Source organism: Salmo salar, chromosome 28 (genome assembly GCF_965601325.2).
Source record: "Salmo salar chromosome 28, fSalSal1, whole genome shotgun sequence".
In the NCBI taxonomy this organism is placed as follows: Eukaryota; Metazoa; Chordata; class Actinopteri; order Salmoniformes; family Salmonidae; genus Salmo; species Salmo salar.
In genome coordinates, this window is record NC_138318.1 from 13,867,715 (window position 1) to 13,893,325 (window position 25,611).

The window sequence follows — 25,611 nt, forward strand, 5'->3', positions numbered from 1 at the left end:
AACCAACTCGGAAATCTCTGTTTCCGACTTATTAAAATGTATTTCTTATTTAACCTTTAATTAACTAGGCAAGTCAGTTAAGACCAAATTATTATTTACAATTGCGGCATATACTGGCCAAACCCGGACGACGCTGGGCCAATTGTGCGCCGCCCTATGGTACTCCCAATCACCGCCGGTTGTGATACAGCCTGGACTTCAGTTTATTCAAGACAACTGGGAACTCGGAAAAACAAACTCCGACTGAGAAAAATGTTTTGGATGATCATCCAACTAGGAATTCCAAATCTGGCCTCTTTCCAGTGCTCCGACTTTCCGACCTGCAGATCACCGACGTCGTGATTTTACCTAGTTTTTTCCGAATTCCCAGTTGTCATGAACGCTGTATTTCGGCAAGGCGGATTCCCAGCAACTGTATTTACGTCAGATGCCCTAATTTATTATATTGCACTGGTGAGCTACATTTACTTTTAAGTGGAATTTTAGCTAGAATTATATATTTGAAAAGTTTTACCTTTAATCCGTTTGGCTAGTATCATAAAACTGTAACGTTACTCATATTTCGACTTGATAGCTGTCTTTTTACTGTAATCATGGTTACAAAGTAACGTTAGCTAGCTACATTAGCTATGTGTTAACGTTAGCGCCCTGGCTAGTATCTACTGTGATGTCATTCATTTGATATAGCTAGGCTAGCTACAAACTGCTGGCTTTGCTATAGCCTATGTAGCATCGTTTGACCCACTCACTGTATGGCATCAAATGACAACATCTCATAGTGTATAACGTTAATTCCTTTGTAATGGTCGAGTTGCTCATAATGTCCAACTGTCACCATGGTCATTCTCCTAAATATACAGTATATATACAGTGTATATATATATACAGTGTGTATATAATATATATATGCACAGTGTATATATATATATATATATATATATATATATATATATATACATACATACATACATACATACATACACATACACACACACACACACACACACACACACACACACACACACACACAGTACAAGTAAAAAGTTTGGACACACCTAATCATTCCAGGGTTTTTCTTTATTTTTACTATTTTCTACATTGTCGAATAATAGTGAAGACATCAAAACTATGAAATAACACATATGGAATCATGTAGTAACCAAAAAAGTGTTCTTCAAAGTAGCCACCCGTTGCCTTGATGACAGCTTTGCACACTCTTGGCATTCTCTCAACCAGCTTCATGATGTAGTCACCCGGAATGCATTTAAATTAACAGGTGTGCCTTGTTAAAAGTTCATTTGTGGAATTTCTTTCCTTAATGCGTTTGAGACAATCAGTTGTGTTCTGACAAGGAAGGGATGATATACAGAACATAGTACTATTTGGTAAAATACCAAGTCCATATTATGGCAAGAACAGCTCAAATAAGCAAAGAGAAATGACAGTCCATCATTATTTTAAGACATGACGGTCAGTCAATCCGGAAAATATGATTGTTTTTGCAATCAAGTGCTATGATGAAACTGGCTCTCATGAGGATCGCCACAGGAAAGGAAGACCCAGAGTTACCTCTGCTGCGGAGGATAAGTTCATTCAAGTTATCTGCACCTCAGATTGCAGCCCAAATAAATGCTTCACAGAGTTCAAGTGTTCAACTGTTCAGAGGAGACTGCAAGAATCAGGCCTTCATGGTCGAATTGCTGCAAAGAAACCACTACTAAAGGACACCAATAATAAGAAGAGACTTGCTTGGGCCAAGAAACACGAGCAATGGACATTAGACCGGTGGAAATCTGTCCTATGGTCTGATGAGTCCAAATTTGAAATTTTTGGTTCCAACCGCCGTGTCGTTGTGAGACGTGGTGTGGGTGAACGGATGATCTCCGCATGTGTGGTTCCCACCGTGAAGCATGGAGGAGGTTTGCGCTTAGTGGGACTATCATTTGTTTTTCAACAGGATAATGACCTAAAACACACCTCCAGGCTGTGTAAGGGCTATTTGGCCAAGGAGAGGGATGGAGTGCTTCATCAGATGACCTGGCCTCCACAATCACCTGACCTCAACCCAATTGAGATGGTCTGGGATGAGTTGGAGCGCAAGTGAAGGAAAAGCAGCCAACAAGTGCTCAGCATATGTGGGAACTTCTTCAAGACTGTTGGAAAAGCATTCCTCATGAAGCTGGTAGAGAGAATGCCAAGAGTGTGCAAAGCTGTCATCAAGGCAAAGGGTGGCTACTTTGAAGAATATAAAATCTAAAATATATTTTCATTTGTTGAACACTTGTTTGCTTACTACATGATTCCATGTGTGTGTTATTTCATAGTTTTGATGTCTTCACTATTATTCTACAATGTAGAAAATAGTAAAAATAAAGAAAAACCCTTGAATGAGTAGGTGTGTCAACTTTTGACTCATACTGTGTGTATATATATATATATATATATATATATATACACTGTATATGGCACATCTTTTTTTCATGTAACTATTTTTGTGACTATCGCTAACAGAATAAACACACCTTGAATTGCATACCTATAGTAGAGAAGAGGAGAACATCTTTCTCACGATGTCAACTTTATTTCTCAACTCCTAATATTAGGCAAGTTACACTCATTGGAGCTAATTACAATTACTGGAGTATCTGACAAAGGCTTTTAAAAAGCACCTGCAAGTACCAGTTGCCACTGGTAAGCTTTCTTGACTTAATTTTTGCGAACACGACTAACCTTCGTTTAACCAGCTAAACAGGCAGTATAAGATATATCTTTTTTAAAGTTACCTTTCTATCTAATAGGCTGTGTTCACAGGAGGTTGGTGGCACCTTAATTGGGGAGGATGGGCTCGTGGTAATGGCTAGAGCGGAATTGGTGGAATGGTATCAAATACATGGTTAGCCAGCCATTAGTATGAGCCGTCCTCCCTCACCTCCCTCCACTGGCTGTGTTAGAGTTTACACTTCCTCTTCCAATTGTAATGTGGGGAGGTCAAAATAATGCAAAATCTATTCATTTTAAAATGTTGATTACTTCTCCTTGGCATTCACCTGATGATAAGATGTGAATTATACATTTTTTGCTAACATATGATGGGGGTCGCCGGTTTGCCTGGGCGGTAGTCTCTGGGCAAGAAAGGTTGAAGACCCCTGTCCTAAATGGCTCTTTGTCTCGTGATGCTGTCGATAATAAATAAATGAACATGTTACAGTAGGCCAGTACACAATAATGTGACAGTATCATGGCTAGCTACAGCATGAAGCAATCTTAGAATCAAGATTTGAAATCCATATGCATGTTATGTAGCTACTGTATCAGCAACCTACATCATGTCCAACTTCTCCCATTCATTTCTCTCCACAGATCTGAAGAGGTGTGTTCTGTACACAGATCTACTGGAGGGATGGAGACCCACAATTTGTCCTGCGCCATTTGCTTGGACCGCTTCAAAGTCCCAGTCACCATCCCATGCGGTCACACCTTCTGTCGAGACTGCATCACGACTCACTGGGACACCAAGTCCAAGTCCAACATCGGGCCGCATTGCCCTATCTGCAACGAGAAATTCCCCACTAGACCAATCCTAAAACGCAACGTGTCCCTGTCCGTTCTGGCTGAGGCCACAGCGAACAGTGCCGGTGCATTCGGTAGAGACACTGTACCGGTTATGAGGGGCGACATGGCCAGAGCCACGCCCCTGATTCTGTGTGACCGACACAAGAACCCCCTGGTGTACTACTGCCGGAAGGACAACATGTGTGTGTGCTGCGAGTGTGCCATCTCCGAGTGTAAGAACCACGAGAAAGTGCTGGTGGAGGCTGAGAAGGAGAACCGAGAGGTGAGTGTCAGACAGACCGTACGTGGCTCCTATGTTTTTGTGATTGTCAAAGAGATTAACAAAAACAAAATCTGCCGCAGCCCCATTGGCTGCCTGTGACCCAACACTAACTTCTGGAAAACACTGATACTATATATACACACTATATTCTCTCTGGTCAACATTTGTGTGCTGCAAATGTCATGAAATTGAATTCATACTCTGCTGCATATCCTACACACTCATTGTGGTATTGTCTATCTGTTTGAACAGTTACTACTGAGGAGGAAGAGTGTGGAGGTGGGAATATGTATGGAGAAGACTGAGAGGAGCATCGCTGAGCTGACAGAGAACATCACCAAAGCCAAGGTAAAGTTGTTTTTGACAGTGACCGTCACTACACCTTTATGTTGAAAGTACCATAGTCAATGGATAGGCCTACATTGGTTCATTGTGAAAAGGTTTCCTCTACTTGCAAAGTAGATTAGTCGGATATTAGTCGCATTGTTTCAAATTAGGGCTGTGACGGTCATGGACATTTGGATGAAGGATATTTGTCAGCCATATGACCGCGGCCACTTTATAATCATTCAGTATATATTTTTTAAGACGCATATTTTGTCCTCCACTCCTGCAGGTGCTACTGCTGAAAGGGGTGCATTGTCTAGGCAGCCTAAGACTCGTTTTCTACAACACCTTGCTTGTTTCAGCAAAGTTTAATCACATTGTAAATAGGGATGTAACTATTCACATAGGCATCTGTCCATGATTCAAATGTTTAAGATACAAGTGCATTGGGTCTGCGGACCCCAAACCAATGAAAATGTAGCATGCATCGGTCATAAAAATCAATTCAAAATGTTACGAAATTCCGGTTCACAAAAATGTTTTGCTCTTATTACATTCTTTCTACCTTCCGAAAATACCTCTCATCTTCTGTGATAACTGTCAGACTCCAGCCACCCAAGCCATAGACTGTTCACTCAGCTACTGTTCGGCAAACGGTACCAGAGCATTGGCTCTCGGACGAACAGGCTCTGAGACAGCTTCCACCCCCAAGCCATAAGACTTCTAAATAGCCAGACTGCTAAATAGTCAATTAAGGGTACCCAAACTATCTGCACTGACTCTGTCTTGCACTGACCCTACACACACTCACTAGACTATATAAACACAAACCATATACACACACACACTCACTCACACACAATATTGACACCCCACACGCATACACTATGTTAGGTTCTAAATAACAGGGTAAAAACGGACGGACAACTATAAAAACTCAAACCAAGTTTATTCACCCAAAGGGTCAGACAGCTGAACAGACAAAGATGTGTTTCCACCAGCACAAGTATATATACCTCAATTTGAGTGAAGTCTCTTCCTTCCCTCTAAACATAACTTCCTGCCTAGCAATAAAGATGTAAAGTGATACAGGTAATAAACTGTTCCTTCTCCCTTAATGTGACCTGACCTGACCTTGGCCCCCATTCCTCACTAAACCACAGCTCTCCACCCTTATCAGTGACTGCAACCATGTGATTGCCTTAACTTTACTCAGTACATTCCAAGCTTAATTGACTTCTGATTAACTTCTGGTGTAGAAACCAGACTGTGGCACTCCTCATTTCAATAAGATACCTGATGATTAACAATATTTCAGGTTTAGAAATCAGAACCCATCAACTATATACGCACACACTTTTATACTCATCATATGCTGCTGCTGCTCTGTTCTTTATTTTACTCTTATTATTATCTATCCTGATGCCTAGTCACTTTACTCTGCCTTCTGGCCTCAAGTACCTCATACCACTGCACATTGATCTGGTACTGGTACTCCCTGTATATAGCTCCATTCTTGTGTATTTTAGTTTATTCCTCGTGTTACTATTTTATTTTTAAACTCTGCATTGTTGGGAAGGGCTCATAAGCAAGCATTTCACAGTAAAGTCTACACCAGTTGTATTCGGCGCATGTGACAAATAAAATTAGAGTTGATGCATCCTCCCCTTCAGTGTCAGAACTACATGTAACTGTCGACAGTCATTTATCTACAAGTCATTTTGCATGCCGAGCAACCCCAGGCAATATCAGTAGCCTAGTCAAACTGCGCACTGTGCCCAGCATCAGTCGCAGACCAACGCGATGTAGGAGGCCTGTTCCTGACCTTGCACATATGAGCGGCACCTTTAGGATTCAAATGCTAAAATGGCTTGCGTGATATTAGGCTTTATTTTTTTAATTACAACCTATGTAATTTGCTAGGATATTGTTATCTATGCGCTGTTGAAAATTGTGTTTTGACGGAATAAAACTAAGCTACCGGAGACAACTTTCATCTGGCTATACTCAAAGATTGTCTATTATATTGACAAGATATTTGAGTGACCGCTCTAACAATGGAAAAACATGTCCTCAAAGATGGAAGGCATGCGGGAGGAGGCGAGATCAGGCGAGCCCATCTCAATTTTAAAGTAGTAAATGTTCACATCACTGCACTCTACTCATCTGTAAGCTTGTCATCTCTGTATACCCGTCGCAAGACCCACTGGTTGATGCTTATTTATAAAACCCTCATAGGCCTCACTCCCCCCTATCTGAGATATCTACTGCAGCCCTCATCCTCCACATACAACACCTGTTCTGCCAGTCACATTCTGTTAAAGGTCCCCAAAGCACACACATCCCTGGGTCGCTCGTCTTTTCAGTTCGCTGCAGCTAGCGACTGGAACGAGCTGCAACAAACACTCAACTGGACAGTTTTATCTCAGTCTCTTTATTCAAAGACTCAATTATGGACACTCTTATTGACAGTTGTGGCTGCTTTGCGTAATGTATTGTTGTCTCTACCTTCTTGTCCTTTGTGCTGTTGTCTACCCAATAATGTTTGTACTCTGTTTTGTGCTGCTACCATGTTGTGCTGCTGCCATGTTGTGTTGCTACCATGTTGTGTTGCTACCATGCTGTGTTGTCATGTGTTGCTGCCATGCTATGTTGTTGTCTTAGGTCTCTCTTTATGTAGTGTTGTAGTGTCTCTCTTGTTGTGATGTGTGTTATGTCCTATATTTTTATTGAATTTATTTAGATTTTCTATCCCAGCCCCTGTCCCCGCAGGAGGCCTTTTGCCTTTTGGTAGGCCGTCATTGTGAATAAGAATTTGTTCTTAACTGACTTGCCTAGTTAAATAAAGGTTGAATAAAAAAATTGGCTGATTGCTCCCAACTCATAGGAATCCCCACCCAGTTGACTTATTTCAAACGGTGGAAGCCCTCGATGTCCATTTGTAACAACCTAACCATTACGAAACTTCTATTAGGTCAAATAAGCCTCATGTAGCAAATTAGCAATTATATTTTTTGTTGACCAAATTCGACACTCTGACCTCCATTCAAAAATTCAGGTTTCAGGTTCACCATCAGCAATATTTTTTGTAGTTTTGCTTTAAACGATCAGTGTATATGGTCATTTTTAGATATACAGGGTGAAGTTGATGATTTCATAACGAGGAAAGCAATCACTTTTGCGAGGTGCACTGCATGGCCGAAGCGAGAGGAGGAGAGAAGATCACTCTAAAAACATCCAAATGGTCAAAACCATTTGATTTTGAGATGGGGGGAAATTCAAAGTGCTTTGGTAAATATTTTCTTAACCTCTCTGGGCTAGGTGGGACAAAATCGTCCCACCTACTCAACAGCCAGTGGAATCCCGTGGCGCGTTATTCAAATACCTTAGAAATGCTATTACTTCAATTTCTCAAACATATGACTATTTTACACCATTTTAAGGACAAGACTCTCGTTAATCTAACCACACTGTCCGATTTCAAAAAGGCTTTACAACGAAAGCAAAACATTAGATTATGTCAGCAGAGTACCCAGCCAGAAATAATCATGTGACAAATAAAGTTTAATTTGATTTGATGTCATTACTAATCAAATCAAATTAAACTTTCTTTGTAACATGCGCCGAATACAACAGGTGAAGACCTTACCGTGAAATGCTTACTTACAAGCCTTTAACCAACAATGCAGTTCAAGAAAGAGTTAAGAAAATATTTACCAAATAAACTAAAGTAAAAAATAATAAAAAGTAACACAATAAAATAACAATAACGAGGCTATATACAGGGGGTACCGGTACCGAGTCAATGTTTGGGGGTACAGGTTAGTCGAGGTCATTTGTACATGTAGGTAGGGGTAAAGTGACTATGCATAGATAATAAACAGCGAGTAGCAGCAGTGTAAAAACAAATGGGGGGGGAGTCAATCTAAATAGTCTGGGTGGTCATTTGATTAATTGTTCAGCAGTCTTATGGCTTGGGAGTAGAAGCTTTAAGGAGCCTGTTGGTCCTAAACTTGGCGCTCCGGTACCGCTTGCCGTGCGGTAGCAGAGAGAACAGTCTTTGACTTGGGTGACTGGAGTCTAGGACAATTTTTTTTCCTCTGACACCGCCTAGTATATAGGTCCTGGATGGCAGGAAGCTTGGCCCCAGTGATGTACTAGGCCGTACGCACTACCCTCTGTAGCGCCTTATGGTCAGATGCCGAGCAGTTGCCATACCAGGCAGTGATGCAACCGGCCATGGTGCTCTCGATGGTGGAGCTGTAGAACTTTTTGAGGATCTATGGAACACATGCCAAATCTTTTCAGTCTCCTGAGGGGGGAAAGGTGTTGTTGTACCCTCTTCATGACTGTCTTGGTGTGTTTGGACCATGATAGTTCGTTGGTGATGTGGACACCAGGGAACTTGAAACTCTCGACCTGCTCCACTTCAGCCCCGTCAATGTTAATGGGGGCCTGTTTGGCCCTCCTTTTCCTGTAGTCCACAATCAGCTCCTTTGTCATGCTCACATTGAGGGAGAGGTTGTTGCCCTGGCACCACACTACCAGGTCTCTGACCTCCTCCCTATAGGCTGTCTCATCGGTGTCGGTAATTAGGCCTACCACTGGTTTGTCATCAGCAAACTTAATGATGGTGTTGGAGTCGTGTTTGGCCACGCAGTCGTGGGTGAACAGGGAGTACAGGAGGGGACTAAGCATGCACCCCTGAGGGGCCCAAGTGTTGAGGATCAGCGTGGCAGATGTGTTGGTGCCTACCCTTACCACCTGGGGGCGGCCCGTAAGGAAGTCCAGGATCCAGTTGCAGAGGGAGGTGTTTAGTCCCAGGGTCCTTAGCTTAGTGATAAGCTTTGTGGGCACTATGGTGTTGAACGCTGAGCTGTAGTCAATGAACAGCATTCTCACATTGGTGTTCCTTTTGTCCGGGTGGGAAAGGGCATTGTCGCGTGCGATTGAGATTGCGTCATCTGTGGATCTGTTGGGGTGGTATAGGAATTGGAGTGGGTCTAGGGTATCCGGGATGACGCTGTTGATGTGAGCCATGACCAGCCTTTCAAAGCACTTCAAGGCTACCGATGAAGTGTTACGGGGCGGTAATCATTTAGGCAGGTTACCTTCGCTTTCTTGGGCACAGGGACTATGGTATTCTTCTTGAAACATGTAGCTATTACAGACTCGGTCAGGGAGAGGTTGAAAATGTCAGTGAAGATACTTGCCAGTTGGTCCGCACATCGTTTGAGTACACGTCCTGGTAATCCATCTGGCCCCGCGGCTTTGTGAATGTTGACCTGTTTTAACCTGTTGGGGGTAGGGGGCAGTATTGACACGGCCAGATAAAAAACGTACCCGATTTAATCTGGTTACTACTCCTGCCCAGTAACTAGAATATGCATATAATTATTGGCTTTGGATAGAAAACACCCTAAAGTTTCTAAAACTGTTTGAATGGTGTGTGTGAGTATAACAGAACTCATATGGCAGGCAGAAACCTGAGAAGATTCCTTACAGGAAATGCCCTCTCTGACAAGATCTTGTTCTTCTTGTCTCTGTTTATTGAAGACTGAGGATCTTTGCTGTAACGTGACACTTCCTACGGCTCCCATAGGCTCTCAGAGCCCGGGAAAAAGCTGAATGATATCGAGGCAGCCCCAGGCTGAAACACATTATCGCTTTTGGCAAGTGGCCGATCAGAGGACAATGGGCTTAGGCGCGTGCACGAGTCGACCCCATGCTTTATTTTCTTTCGTCTTTTTACCTAAACGCAGATTCCCGGTCGGAATATTATCGCTTTTTTACGAGAAAAATGGCATAAAAATGTATTTTAAACAGCGGTTGACATGCTTCGAAGTACGGTAATGGAATATTTAGAATTTTTTTGTCACGAAATGCGCCATTTTTCTCGTAAAAAAGCGATAATATTCCGACCGGGAAACCCTGTTTTCGTTCAAAGATGAGAAAATAAAAACATGGTGTCGCCTCGTGCACGCGCCTCAGTGTCATTGTCCTCTGATCGACCACTATCCAAATGCGCTACTGTTTTTCAGCCAGGGGCTCCAAAGGCATCATTCAGCGTTTTGCCGCCTTCTGAGAGCCTATGGGAGCCGTAGGAAGTGTCACGTTACAGCAGAGAACCTCAGTTTTCAATAAAGAGAGTGTAGAAGCCCAAGAAATGGTCAGAGAGGGCACTTCTGTTAGGAATCTTCTCAGGTTTTTGCCTGCCATATGAGTTCTGTTATACTCACAGACACCATTCAAACAGTTTTAGAAACTTTAGGGTGTTTTCTATCCAAAGCCAATAATTATATGCATATTCTAGTTTCTGGGCAGTAGTAATAACCAGATTAAATCGGGTACATTTTTTATCCGGCCGTGTAAATACTGCCCCCTATCCCCAACAGGTTAAACCTAAAATAGCTGGTCCTGACAAGATAGGAAAGCAAGTTCACACACATCAACTCATACAAATCCAGCTCAGAGAGGCCCAGCTCATGAGCTCCATCAGCAGCAGATTTGAATTTGAATTGGAAAATGAATGTGTCTATGCAACAAATGTTAGTGCATCGAATCGTATCGCAACTAATCGCATTGATTAGATCTCTATTCAAACCGGTTCACTTAAAACTAAAACGTATCATTCCTGTATCGTATCGGAGCCCATGTATCTACAGTGAGGGAAAAAAGTATTTGATACCCTGCTGATTTTGTACGTTTGCCCACTGACAAAGAAATGTTGTTATTCTGTCTCTCACTGTTCAAATAAACCTACCATTAAAATTATAGACTGATCATTTCTTTGTCAGTGGGCAAACGTACAAAATCAGCAGGGGATCAAATACTTTTTTCCCTCGCTGTAGATATTTATTGAATCCACTTGAAAGGGAAAGGTGCCCATGTAAAAAGTATATTTCTGTGGAAACACTCAACCGCACGAATGCATTCAGCAGTTCGTTTAAAAAATAAATGTAAACGTAATGACGTTTTTTTATTTTCATGACGGTCTTCGTCCGTAATCGGCGGCTACACAAGCCAGCCCTAATTTCAATATTGGTTTATTGGAAAGTTGACACCTCTCTCACTGCAGTCAAAACTACAATCCTAAATACTACTACTATCCTTGTCGCTGTATGGTAAATGTTTCCCTCTTACTGTTCTCACCCCCAACTTCTCCCCCTCTGTAGGTGACCCTGCAGCAGACCTCCCACTGGGTGAATGCCAAGTTCTCCATGCTGTTGAAGGTGCTAGCAGACAAACAGGAGTCTACAGAGAACTTCATTGAGCAGGAGAAGGAGGCTTCCCTCTCCCAGGTGGAGGCTAGGTTGGAGGAGCTACAGGAGAGGGCCAAGCAACTCAGGGAACGCCAGAGCCAGATCGCAACTCTTCGCAACCTGCCCGACATCCAGCTAATACAGGTTAGCATTGACATATTTTCCCAAATAGATTGGATTTTTACCGTCATACAGAATGACCTATCACCAAAAGCGATATGCTGATCATTTATCTCAGAGCTGGTTTTACATGTAAGTATTCACTGCTATAAAACTTGTCGGTTAGGAGACTCAAGCCTAGTGTGCACATAGCAGAGTAATAGAAATGTTTGAAAAGATTGATAACCTTGATATTTAGCACTGACGCCGTTCCCTCCTGATTCAGGCAGCATCCTCTATTTACAGACCATTGATATGTTCTACTCCCCAGTAAACAAATCACATCAGGTTATAAGGTTCTCTGTATACATCAATGATGTCGCTCTTGCTACTGGTGAGTCTCTGATCCACCTCTATGCAGACGACACCATTCTGTATACTTCTGGCCCTTCTTTGGACACTGTGTTAACAACCCTCCAAACGAGCTTCAATGCCATACAACTCTCCTTCCGTGGCCTCCAACTGCTCTTAAATACAAGTAAAACTAAATGCATGCTCTTCAACCGATCGCTGCCTGCACCTGCCCGCCCGTCCAGCATCACTACTCTGGACGGTTCTGACTTAGAATATGTGGACAACTACAAATACCTAGGTGTCTGGTTAGACTGTAAACTCTCCTTCCAGACTCACATCAAACATCTCCAATCCAAAGTTAAATCTAGAATTGGCTTCCTATTTCGCAACAAAGCCTCCTTCACTCATGCTGCCAAACATACCCTCGTAAAACTGACCATCCTACCGATCCTCGACTTCGGCGATGTCATTTACAAAATAGCCTCCAATACCCTACTCAATAAATTGGATGCAGTCTATCACAGTGCCATCCGTTTTGTCACCAAAGCCCCATATACTACCCACCACTGCGACCTGTACGCTCTCGTTGGCTGGCCCTCGCTTCATACTCGTCGCCAAACCCACTGGCTCCAGGTCATCTACAAGACCCTGCCAGGTAAAGTCCACCCTTATCTCAGCTCGCTGGTCACCATAGCAGCACCCACCTGTAGCACGCGCTCCAGCAGGTATATCTCTCTGGTTACCCCCAAAGCCAATTCCTCCTTCGGCCACCTCTCCTTCCAGTTCTCTGCTGCCAATGACTGGAACGAACTACAAAAATCTCTGAAACTGGAAACACTTATCTCCCTCACTAGCTTTAAGCACCAGCTGTCAGAGCAGCTCACAGATTACTGCACCTGTACATAGCCCATCTATAATTTAGCCCAAACAACTACTTCTTCCCCTACTGTATTTATTTATTTATTTTGCTCCTTTGCACCCGGAGGGCCAGAACATATTTACAAATAATTTGTAGACTGCAAAATGACAGCAAGAAGCCCAAACATATATAATATTTGACTAAAACATACTAATTTCAAGCATTGCTTACATTTGTATACGATCACATTTGTCTCTATTATGTGTGGGAATAGTTGGGAATTAAAATCACTGGGAGCTGATTTCCTGTTTTTACAGTCTTACAGTGCATTCGGAAAGTATTCAGACCCCTTGACTTTTTCCACATTTTGTTATGTTACATCCTTATTCTAAAATGGATTAAAACAAAAAAAAATCCTCATCAATCTACACACAATTCCCCATAATGACAAAGCAAAAACTGTTTTGTTTTTTTTAAATTTAGCACATTTTAAAAGAAAAACTGAAATATCACATTTACATAAGTATTCAGACCCTTGAAGCACCTTTGACAGCGATTACAGACTTGGTCGTCTTGGGTATGACGCTAAAACCTTGGCACACCTGTATTTGGGGAGTTTCTCCCATTCTTCTCTGCAGATCCTCTCAAGCTTTGTCAGGTTGGATGTGGAGCGTCGCTGCACAGCTATTTTCAGGTCTCTCCAGAGATGTTCAATCGGGTTCAAGTCCAGGTTCTGGCTGGGCCACTACCATAAAGCCCTGATTGGTGGGGTGTTGCAGAGATGGTTGTCCTTCTGGAAAGTTCTCCCATCACCACAGAGGAACTCTAGAGCTCTGTCAGTGACCATCGGGTTCTTGGTCACCTCCCTGACAAAGACCCTTGTCCCCCGATTGCTCAGTTTGGCTGGGCGGCCAGCTCTAGGAAGAGTCTTGGTGGTTCCAAACTTCTTCCATTTAATAATGATGGCAGTCACTGTGTTCTTGGGGGCCTTCAATCCTGCAGATTGTTTTGGTACACCTCCCCACAATCCTGTATCGGAGCTCTACGGACAAGTTGTAGAAACATCTCAACGATGCTCAATGGAAACAGGATGCACCTGATTTCAACTTCGAGTCTCAAAGCAAAGGGTCTGAATAATTATGTAAATAAGGTTTTTTTTTTTCAATACATTTGCAAACATTTCTATAAACCTGTTTTCACTTTGTCATGATGAGGTATTGTGTGTAGATTACTGAGGATTTTTATTTATTTAATACATTTTAGAATAAGGCTGTAACATAACAAAATGTGGAAAAAGTCAAAGGGTCTGAATTCTTTCCGAAGCCAAACATTAGGAGACTAATATTGAGTTGTACACCCCCCTTTTGCCCTCAGAATAGCCTCAATTCGTCACGGCATGGACTTTACAAGGTGTCGAAAACGTTCCACAGGGATGCTGGACCATGTTGACTCCAATGCTTCCCACAGTTGTGAATCATTCTTGTTACACACAGGAAACTGTTGAGCGTGGAAAACAGTTCTTGAGTCAAACCGGTGCACCTGGCACCTACTACCATACCCGTTCAAAGGCACTTATCTTTTTGTCTTGCCCATTCACCCTCTGAATGGCACACATACACAATACATGTCTCAATTGTCTTAAAAATCCTTTAACCTCTCTGGGCTAGGCGGGACGAATTCGTCCCACCTACGCAACAGCCAGTGTAATCCAGTGGCGCGATTTTCAAATACCTTAAAAATCCTATTACTTCAATTTCTCAAACATATGACTATTTTACAGCTATTTAAAGACAAGACTCTCGTTAATCTAACCACACTGTCCGATTTCAAAAAGGCTTTACAACGAAAGCAAAACATTAGATTATGTCAGCAGAGTACCCAGCCAGAAATAATCAGACACCCATTTTTCAAGCTAGCATATAATGTCACAAAAACCCAGAAGACAGCTAAATGCAGCACTAACCTTTGATGATCTTCATCAGATGACAACCCTAGGACATTATGTTATACAATACATGCATGTTTTGTTCAATCAAGTTCATATTTATATCAAAAAACAGCTTTTTACATTAGCATGTGACGTTCAGAACTAGCATACCCCCCGCAAACCTCCGGTGAATTTACTAAATTACTCACGATAAACGTTCACAAAAAGCATAACAATTATTTTAAGAATTATAGATACAGAACTCCTCTATGCACTCGATATGTCCGATTTTAAAATAGCTTTTTGGTGAAAGCACATTTTGCAATATTCTAAGTACATAGCCCAGCCATCACGGGCTAGCTATTTAGACACCCGGCAAGTTTAGCCTTCACCAAAGTCAGATTTACTATAACAAAAATGTTATTACCTTTGTTGTCTTCGTCAGAATGCACTCCCAGGACTTCTACTTCAATAACAAATGTTGGTTTGGTCCCAAATAATCCATCGTTATATCCAAATAGCGGCGTTTTGTTCGTGCGTTCCAGAAACTATCCGAAATGGTAAATCAGGGTCGTGCGCATGGCGCAATTCGTGACAAAAAAATTCTAAATATTCCATTACCGTACTTCGAAGCATGTCAACCGCTGTTTAAAATCAATTTTTATGCAATTTATCTCGTAAAAAAGCGATAATATTCCGACCGGGAATCTCCTTTTCGGCAAACAGGGGGAAAAAAACACAAAGACGGGGGTGGCCAGTGCACACGCCTAAGCCCACAGTCCCTTGATCGGCCACTTGAGAAAGGCGATAATGTGTTTCAGCCTGGGGCTAGAATGACGACATTCAGGTTTTTCCCGGGCTCTGAGAGCCTATTGGAGCCGTGGGAAGTGTCACGTTACCGCAGAGATCCTAAGTTTTTGAAAGAGATGTCAAAGAAAGACAATAAATGGTCAGACAGGCCACTTCCTGTAAAGGAATCTCTCAGGTTTTGACCTGCCATTTGAGTTATGTTATACTCACAGACACCATTCAAACAGTTTTAGAAACTTTGGAGTGTTTTCTATCCAAAGCCAATAATTATATGCATATTCTAGTTACTGGGCAGGAGTAGTAACCAGATTAAATCGGGTATGTTTTTTATCCAGCCGTGTCAATACTGCCCCCTACCCTCAACAGGTTAACCGATCATTCATCTATACTGATTGAAGTGGATTTAACAAGTGACATCAGTAAGGGATCATAGCTTTCACCTGGATTTACCTGGTCAGTCTGTCATGGAAAGAGCAGGTGTTCTTAATGTTTTCTATGCATAGTGTGTGAGTATGTATATATACACTACCGTTCAAAAGTTTGGGGTCACTTAGAAATGTCCTTATTTTTGAAGGAAAAGCTACTTTTTTGGGCCATTAAACGAACATCAAATTGATCAGAAATACAGTGTAGACATTGTTAATGTTGTAAATGACTCTTGTAGCTGGAAACGGCTTATTTTGAATGGAATATCTACATAGGCGTACAGAGGCCCATTATCAGCAACTATCACTCCTGTGGAACGTTGTGTTAGCTAATTCAAGTTTATCATTTTACAAGGCTAATTGATCATTAGAAAAACCTTTTGCAATTATTTTAGCACATCTGAAAACTGTTGTTCTGATTAAAGAAGCAATAAAACTGGCCTTCTTTAGACTAGTTAAGTATCTGGAGCATCAGCATTTGTGGGTTCGATTACAGGCTCAAAATGGCCAGAAACAAATAACTTTCTTCTGAAATTCGTCAGTCTATTCTTGTTCTGAGAAACAAAGGCTATTCCATGCGAGAAATTGCCAAGACTTTGAAGATCTTGTGCAAACTGGCTCTAACCAGAATAGAAAGAGGAGTGGAAGGCCCCGGTGCACAACTGAGCAAGAGGACAAGTACATTAGAGTGTCTAGTTTGAGAAACAGATGCCTCACAAGTCCTCAACTGGCATCTTCATTAAATAGTACCCGCAAAACACCAGTCTCAACGTCAACAGCGTTCCTCTGTCCAGTGTCTGTGTTCTTTTGCCCATCTTAATCTTTTCTTTCTATTGGCCAGTCTGAGATATGGCTTTTTCTTTGCAACTCTGCCTAGAACGCCAGCATCCCGGAGTCGCCTCTTCACTGTTGACGTTGAGACTGGTGTTTTGCGGGTACTAACATTGCAAATTGCAAAAGGGTTTTCTAATGATCAATTAGCCTTTTAAAATGATAAACTTTGATTAGCTAACACAACGTGCCATTGGAACACAGGAGTGATGGTTGCTGATAATGGGCCTCTGTACGCCTATGTAGATATTCCATTAAAAAAATCTGCCGTTTCCAGCTACAATAGTCATTTACAACATGAACAATGTCTACACTGTATTTCTGATCAATTTGATGTTATTTTAATGTACAAAAAAATAGCTTTTCTTTCAAAAACAAGGACATTTCTATGTCACCCCAAACTTTTGAACGGTAGTGTATATACTCGTACTTGATTGATAAATTAAGGTAAATAATTAGTAAACAACTCCCCTCACCTGGTTTTCTAGGTTTTAATTGAAAGGAAAAACCAAAACCCAGAAGACACTAGGCCCTCTATGGAATGAGTTTGACACCCCTTCTCTAGCCTATCCACTGGGCAAAAACTGGTTGAATCAACGTTGTTTCCACGTCATTTCAACCCCAGAAATCAATGTGATGACGTTGAATCAACGTGGAAAACTGATTGGATTTGCAAAGTCATCAGTGTGGCTAATATTCTGCTTATTGTCTTGACTGTCCATGAGAATCCAAATAAGTCAGATCAGGTTTGTAATGAATAACTTCAATCAGACCCCCTCTCACCCGTAGAGGGGGAAGGAAAGAACTTGTGGGGATTAACAACTCATGTCCTGTTGTAAATCAAGGGAGAAGATCCAGGCCTGCACTCAAGATTCACCAAAGGAATGTGCTTTGTCTCAGACTTTTTCCCAGTGAAACTCAAACACGTTCAAAAGCGAATACTGGAACAATATTTCTAATGGTGAACGTGGGGAATGGTCAGAGGCTATAGGACACGAATGTCATTATGTTTGTTATTTTGTGATGTCATTAAAAATGTTAAAAGGCAAATACTGTAACTTGGAAAGTATACCAACTACATATATGAAGTTTCCATACTATGAGTTGTGCATGTAATATGAAAGATGATGAAAGTGTTTTTGTTAACCTCTATGGGCTAGGTGGGACGCTTGCGTCCCACCTACGTAACAGCTACTGCCAGCCTGTGGCGCGATTTTCAAAACCTTAAAAATCCTATTACTTCAATTTCTCAAACATATGACTATTTTACAGCTATTTAAAGACAAGAGTCTCGTTAATCTAACCACACTGTCCGATTTCAAAAAGGCTTTACAACGAAAGCAAAACATTAGATTATGTCAGCAGAGTACCAAGCCAGAAATAATCAGACACCCATTTTTCAAGCCAGCATATAATGTCACCAAAACCCAGAAGACAGCTAAATGCAGCACTCACCTTTGATGATCTTCATCAGATGACAACCCTAGGACATTATGTTATACAATACATGCATGTTTTGTTCAATCAAGTTCATATTTATATCAAAAACCAGCTTTTTACATTAGCATGTGACGTTCAGAACTAGCATACCCCCCGCAAACTTCCGGGGAATTCGCTAACATTTTACTAAATTACTCACGATAAACGTTCACAAAAAGCATAACAATTATTTTAAGAATTATAGATACAGACCTCCTCTATGCACTCGATATGTCCGATTTTAAAATAGCTTTTTGGTGAAAGCACATTTTGCAATATTCTAAGTACATAGCCCAGGCATCACGGGCTCGCTATTTAGACACCCGGCAAGTTTAGCACTCACCATAATCATATTTACTATTATAAAAGTTTGATTACCTTTTGTTGTCTTCGTCAGAATGCACACCCAGGACTGCTACTTCAATAACAAATGTTGGTTTGGTCCAAAATAATCCATCGTTATATCCGAATAGCGGCGTTTTGTTCGTGCGTTCCAGACACTATCCGAAATAGTAAAGAAGTGTCGCGCGCATGGCGCAATTCGTGACAATAAAATTCTAAATATTCCATTACCGTACTTCGAAGCATGTCAACCGCTGTTTAAAATCAATTTTTACGACATTTTTCTCGTAGAAAAGCGATAATATTCCGACAGGGAATCTCCTTTTCGGCAAACAGAGGAAAAAATCCCAAAGGCGGGGGCGGTCGGGGTCACGCGCATAAGCCCAGTGTCCCTTGATCGGCCACTTGAGAAAGGCGATAATGTGTTTCAGCCTGGGGCTGGAATGACGACATTCTGTTTTTTCCCGGGCTCTGAGCGCCTATGGACGACATGGGAAGTGTCACGTTAGAGCAGAGATCCTTAGTAAATGATAGAGATGGAAAAGAAGTTCAAGAAATGGTCAGACAGGCCACTTCCTGTAAAGGAATCTCTCAGGTTTTGACCTGCCATTTGAGTTCTGTTATACTCACAGACACCATTCAAACAGTTTTAGAAAATTTAGGGTGTTTTCTATCCATATGTAATAAGTATATGCATATTCTAGTTACTGGGTAGGAGTGGTAACCAGATTAAATCGGGTATGTTTTTTATCCAGCCGTGTCAATACTGCCCCCTAGCCCTAACAGGTTAAGACAGGGATGTGATTTGAGAAGTTAAGAGATAATTGTTTTCCATAACTTTGCACAGTGAGTAATCACCGCTCCAGAGTGAGGTCAGGGAGCGTGCCAGCCTGCCGGAACCGCCCCTTTTGAGGAAAAATTATAAAGGATGGGTTAAGAAGTTAACACATTGAACCAGAAGAAGCGTGAAGCGGCAGCTGTGCATTTAAAATGGTTTGAACTTTGAATCTCAACACGAGGTAGAGATGATAAACTCACCTCCCGGACAATCACTGGTATGGCTGATTTAGCTGTTCTAAGTAATGTATATTCAAAAGCGAATTTAAGTAAGACCATCCTGTTACTCTGCTCAAACCATCTTATTACGCTACTCTCATCACCCCATTGGGGAACCATCGATATGGCTGGCTAAGCCTATCTTCAAGAGCGAATGGAAGGAAAATCAACTCTGTAATTCTGTTCAGGAATACACAACAAGTCACCGGATACCGGACAACTACAAAGAAGGACAACAGGAGGAATTGTTGGAACCATTTTGGACATTCAGAGCCTTATAAGCGTGCCGCGAAAGGGCCCAAACCCCCTTTCCAAGGCTGCTCCATTCACCGAGAGACCCCCGGCGAACCCAAGCATGTCATGAAATATACTGCTCAAAAAAATAAAGGGAACACTAAAATAACACATCCTAGATCTGAATGAATGAAATAATCTTATTAAATACTTTTTTCTTTACATAGTTGAATGTGCTGACAACAAAATCACACAAAAATAATCTATGGAAATCCAATTTATCAACCCATGGAGGTCTGGATTTGGAGTCACACTCAAAACTAAAGTGGAAAACCACACTACAGGCTGATCCAACTTTGATGTAATGTCCTTAAAACAAGTCAAAATGAGGCTCAGTAGTGTGTGTGGCCTCCACGTGCCTGTATGACCTCCCTACAACGCCTGGGCATGCTCCTGATGAGGTGGCGGATGGTCTCCTGAGGGATCTCCTCCCAGACCTGGACTAAAGCATCCGCCAACTCCTGGACAGTCTGTGGTGCAACGTGGCGTTGGTGGATGGAGCGAGACATGATGTCCCAGATGTGCTCAATTGGATTCAGGTCTGGGGAACGGGCGGTCCATAGCATCAATGCCTTCCTCTTGCAGGAACTGCTGACACACTCCAGCCACATGAGGTCTAGCATTGTCTTGCATTAGGAGGAACCCAGGGCCAACCGCACCAGCATATGGTCTCACAAGGGGTCTGAGGATCTCATCTCGGTACCTAATGGCAGTCAGGCTACCTCTGGCGAGCACATGGAGGGCTGTGCGGCCCCCCCAAAGAAATGCCACCCCACACCATGACTGACCCACCGCCAAACCGGTCATGCTGGAGGATGTTGCAGGCAGCAGAACGTTCTCCACGGCGTCTCCAGACTCTGTCACGTCTGTCACATGTGCTCAGTGTGAACCTGCTTTCATCTGTGAAGAGCACAGGGCGCCAGTGGCGAATTTGCCAATCTTGGTGTTCTCTGGCAAATGCCAAACGTCCTGCACGGTGTTGGGCTGTAAGCACAACCCCCACCTGTGGACGTCGGGCCCTCATACCACCCTCATGGAGTCTGTTTCTGACCGTTTGAGCAGACACATGCACATTTGTGGCCTGCTGGAGGTCATTTTGCAGGGCTCTGGCAGTGCTCCTCCTGCTCCTCCTTGCACAAAGGCGGAGGTAGCGGTCCTGCTGCTGGGTTGTTGCCCTCCTACGGCCTCCTCCACGTCTCCTGATGTACTGGCCTGTCTCCTGGTAGCGCCTCCATGCTCTGGACACTACGCTGACAGACACAGCAAACCTTCTTGCCACAGCTCGCATTGATGTGCCATCCTGGATGAGCTGCACTACCTGAGCCACTTGTGTGGGTTGTAGACTCCGTCTCATGCTACCACTAGAGTGAAAGCACCGCCAGCATTCAAAAGTGACCAAAACATCAGCCAGGAAGCATAGGAACTGAGAAGTGGTCTGTGGTCACCACCTGCAGAACCACTCCTTTATTGGGGGTGTCTTGCTAATTGCCTATAATTTCCAAGTCCGAGTCACCAATGGTCGAGAAGGCGAGTCCAAGTTTAGTCACAAGACATAAAAATTGGGATTTGAGTCGTACTTGAGTCCGAGTCCTGTACTTGAGTACTACAACACTGCATACATCACATACATAAAATATATGTACATGTTAGCACTAAGTAGCTTTGGGATAAAATTCCCATATTGTATTATTATTGACAATCATACTATATAATTTACTATATCCTTTGCTCTGTAGGAGTCTCGGCTGGTGGAGGTCCCTCGTATGAAGGACATTCCAGTGGATGTGACCCCTAACCTGCAGGAGAGGCTCAGTGGGGTGACAGACGTCCTCTCACGGATCTCCAAGCTAGTGTCTGAGGACCTGGAGAAGGCTGTGTCTACAGCTGTGGGGCAGGACAAGCAAGGTAACCTAACCTAACCTCACTGTATGAAGGAGGAGGCTGTGTGTAAGGTCAGGACAAGCAAGGTAACTTAACCTCACTGTATGAAGGAGGAGGCTGTGTGTATGGTCAGGACAAGGTAACCTAACCTCACTGTATGAAGGAGGAGGCTGTGTGTATGGACAGGACAAGGTAACCTAACCTCTCTGTATGAAGGAGGAGGCTGTGTGTAAGGTCAGGATAGGGTAACCTAACCTCACTGTATGAAGGAGGAGGCTGTGTGTAAGGTCAGGACAAGGTAACCTAACCTCACTGTATGAAGGAGGAGGCTGTGTGTAAGGTCAGGACAAGGTAACCTAACCTCACTGTATGAAGGAGGAGGCTGTGTGTATGGTCAGGACAAGGTAACCTAACCTCACTGTATGAAGGAGGAGGCTGTGTGTAAGGTCAGGACAAGGTAACCTAACCTCACTGTATGAAGGAGGAGGCTGTGTGTATGGTCAGGACAAGGTAACCTAACCTCACTGTATGAAGGAGGAGGCTGTGTGTAAGGTCAGGACAAGGTAACCTAACCTCACTGTATGAAGGAGGAGGCTGTGTGTATGGTCAGGACAAGGTAACCTAACCTCACTGTATGAAGGAGGAGGCTGTGTGTAAGGTCAGGACAAGCAAGGTAACCTAACCTCACTTTATGAAGGAGGAGGCTGTGTGTATGTATGGTCAGAACAAGGCAACCTAACCTCACTGTATGAAGGAGGAGGCTGTCTGTAAGGTCAGGACAAGGTAACCTAACCTCACTGTATGAAGGAGGAGGCTGTGTGTAAGGTCAGGACAGGGTAACCTAACCTCACTGTATGAAGGAGGAGGCTGTGTGTAAGGTCAGGACAAGGTAACCTAACCTCACTGTATGAAGGAGGAGGCTGTGTGTAAGGTCAGGACAAGGTAACCTAACCTCACTGTATGAAGGAGGAGGCTGTGTGTAAGGTCAGGACAAGGTAACCTAACCTCAATGTATGAAGGAGGAGGCTGTGTGTAAGGTCAGGACAAGCAAGGTAACCTAACCTCACTGTATGAAGGAGGAGGCTGTGTGTAAGGTCAGGACAAGCAAGGTAACCTAACCTCACTGTATGAAGGAGGAGGCTGTGTGTAAGGTCAGGACAAGGTAACCTAACCTCACTGTATGAAGGAGGAGGCTGTGTGTAAGGTCAGGACAGGGAAACCTAACCTCACTGTATGAAGGAGGAGGCTGTGTGTAAGGTCAGGACAAGCAAGGTAACCTAACCTCACTGTATGAAGGAGGAGGCTGTGTGTAAGTCAGGACAAGGTAACCTAACCTCACTGTATGAAGGAGGAGGCTGTGTGTAAGTCAGGACAAGGTAACCTAACCTCACTGTATGAAGGAGGAGGCTGTGTGTAAGTCAGGACAAGGTAACCTAACCTCACTGTATGAAGGAGGAGGCTGTGTGTAAGGTCAGGACAGGGTAACCTTATTGTATGCGGAGCATATTGTCTTACTTTGCTGAGGTAAATGCTCTATATTTAGAGCTGTGTGTGTTGTTTTTATGGATAGTCATCTCCAAACTTTTTAAATGTCTGTCTGTGTTTCTCCCCCGATCTCCCTCCTCTTCCCCATCCCCCCACCCCCTCTCTTCCCTAGGTTCTCCCCAGGATAAGCGCCCTGTCCTGGCTGTGGTCCCCAGTCCTGCTGCTCCATGTCACCCCGCTGGGAAGGAGGGCCTCAGTGAATGTATGTGGTCATTCCTTACTTTAACATAAAACGTTCAGATATTAACACAGTAACTGTAAATAATAACAAATATATTTTTTATGGAATCTATAATTAGTAACCTGAATGATGTTCAGAAGTTTACCAACATAAGCGTGATCTATCACCTACTCTTTGTTTTAGAGCTAATTTAGACTAATAAACTGTACACCTAAATGTCTTCTCACATGCTAACTCCTCCTCCTCAGACCGCTGCACCCTGACCTTTGACCCTCGCACGGCCAACGGTCACCTGCTCCTCTGCCAGGAGAACCTACGGGCGGAACACCTGACCTCTGGGCCGCGCTCTGTCCCAGCCCACGAGGCTCGCTTTGACCACACCTGGCAGGTGCTCTGCTTCCAGGGCTTCAAACACGGAAAGCACTACTGGGAGCTGGAGTTGTCCAAGCCATGGGCCTACCTGGGGGTAAGAAGATGTGAAGGCCATGGCAGCCGAATGATATGTAAATATTTGTATATACTGTATAGAATTGTGCCTGTGTCTTTAGAAATTTTGACTGCACCTCTTCCTACCTTTGACCCCTGCATCTCTCCCCCAGGTGACTTACGAGGGCATCCCCAGGAAGGAAAAGGGGAAAAGGTGCATGGTGGGAATGAACGATCTGTCCTGGAGCCTCCAGCTGGATGAGCGCCAGCTGAGTGCCTGGCACAACGGCCGCCGGGAGACGGTGGCTGGCCACTCCCACCACTCCCGCATCGGAATTCTGCTGGACTACGAGGCTGGAACACTGACGTACTATGGAGATGGGCATACGCGGCTGCATGCCTTCCACTGTGCCTTCACTCAGGAGCTGTTCCCCGCCTGTTGGATAGGGGAGGGCGTGAGCATCACCCTCTGCTCGCCATGACGACAACACGAAAGGGAATGACCATGACCTAACAAATCTTATAGGACTAGTCTTGGGAAACTATAACCCTGTTTATACCTGGTGCGAACATGGGACCTTTGTCCTGATTTTGCCTACATTCTGATTGTGCCTACATTTCCAGAAATGTGTCTACATACAGTATGCTATTAAAATGTGCCTGTTATTGGTCCATTGTGTCTGCATTTTGACCAGATTTCCTTGTCCCTTTACGCAAATTATTTCACAGCTTTCAAAATAATGTGTATTTATTGTAAGACACATATTGATGTAATCAATGATTTGAGAGTGGAATAATTAGGATTTAAATGGTTTCTCTATCCGGAACTGTCTACACTTGTAAAATATCCAGACACTGTGTGTCTGACTACCTCCGGTCACAATCAAATTACAATGTGTCTTTTGATTGTCAACACCTGTCTAAAAATGTGGGCACAATCAGGATGTTGACAGGATCAGGACAAAGGACACAAGTTAGAACCAGGTATAAACGGGGCTTATGGCAACAGGTTCAGTTATTTTTCGGGAATCATAGACATTGCATCATTGTATCTGTCCCATTATGGCGTCTGTGAGAGCACGGAAAAGTCTAAACGGGATCCTAGGGACGTCCCAACTCTGGCATCATCCCATTGAAGTTGAATTTTAAACATTTTTAGTTAGGGTTGGGGGGGTAGATCGTTTTGGGCTGTTCGTGCATACATTTTTTTCTAGAGACAAGCCGAAGTTCAAAGCTGAAGTCTACGCCCCTTTGTCGGTGATTGGTCAACAGTAGTGATTTTTCAATGAAGTGTATGTTGTCATTCAACGAGAGATTAATTGTTTCATGTACACTACCGTTCAAAAGTTTAGGGTCACTTAGAAATGTCCTTGTTTTTTAAAGAAAAGCGCATTTTTGTCCATTAAAATAACATCAAATTGATCAGAAATACAGTGTAGACATTGTTAATGTTGTAAATGACTATTGTAGCTGGAAAGGGCTGATTTTTAATGGAATGTCTACATAGGTGTACAGAGGCCCATTATCAGCAACCGTCACTCCTGTGTTCCAATGGGACGTTGTATTAGCTAATCCAAATTTATAATTTTAACAGGCTAATTGATCATTAGAAAACCCTTTTGCAATTATGTTAACACATCTGAAAACTGTTGTTCTGATTAAAGAAGCAATAAAACTG

General features: G+C 43.1%; 1 protein-coding gene across 1 annotated transcript; it reads left to right on the forward strand.

Annotated features, from left to right (window-relative positions):
- On the forward strand, window positions 1-25,611 carry trim65 (tripartite motif containing 65). Its single transcript, XM_014179489.3, has 8 exons — window positions 1-453; window positions 3,361-3,835; window positions 4,088-4,183; window positions 11,338-11,568; window positions 21,637-21,805; window positions 23,439-23,528; window positions 23,756-23,973; window positions 24,107-25,611. The coding sequence occupies exons 2-8, from the start codon at window positions 3,401-3,403 to the stop codon at window positions 24,413-24,415; spliced, it is 1,548 nt and encodes a 515-aa protein (XP_014034964.2). The 5' UTR covers window positions 1-453; window positions 3,361-3,400; the 3' UTR covers window positions 24,416-25,611.

Bases quoted from the DNA above. Each gene is read 5' to 3' on its own strand.
- trim65 (XM_014179489.3), top strand. From the start codon at position 3,401: ATGGAGACCCACAATTTGTCCTGCGCCATTTGCTTGGACCGCTTCAAA. The intron at 11,569-21,636 runs GTTAGCATTGAC...TTTGCTCTGTAG, and splicing joins CCGACATCCAGCTAATACAG to GAGTCTCGGCTGGTGGAGGT. The intron at 23,974-24,106 runs GTAAGAAGATGT...TCTCTCCCCCAG, and splicing joins AGCCATGGGCCTACCTGGGG to GTGACTTACGAGGGCATCCC.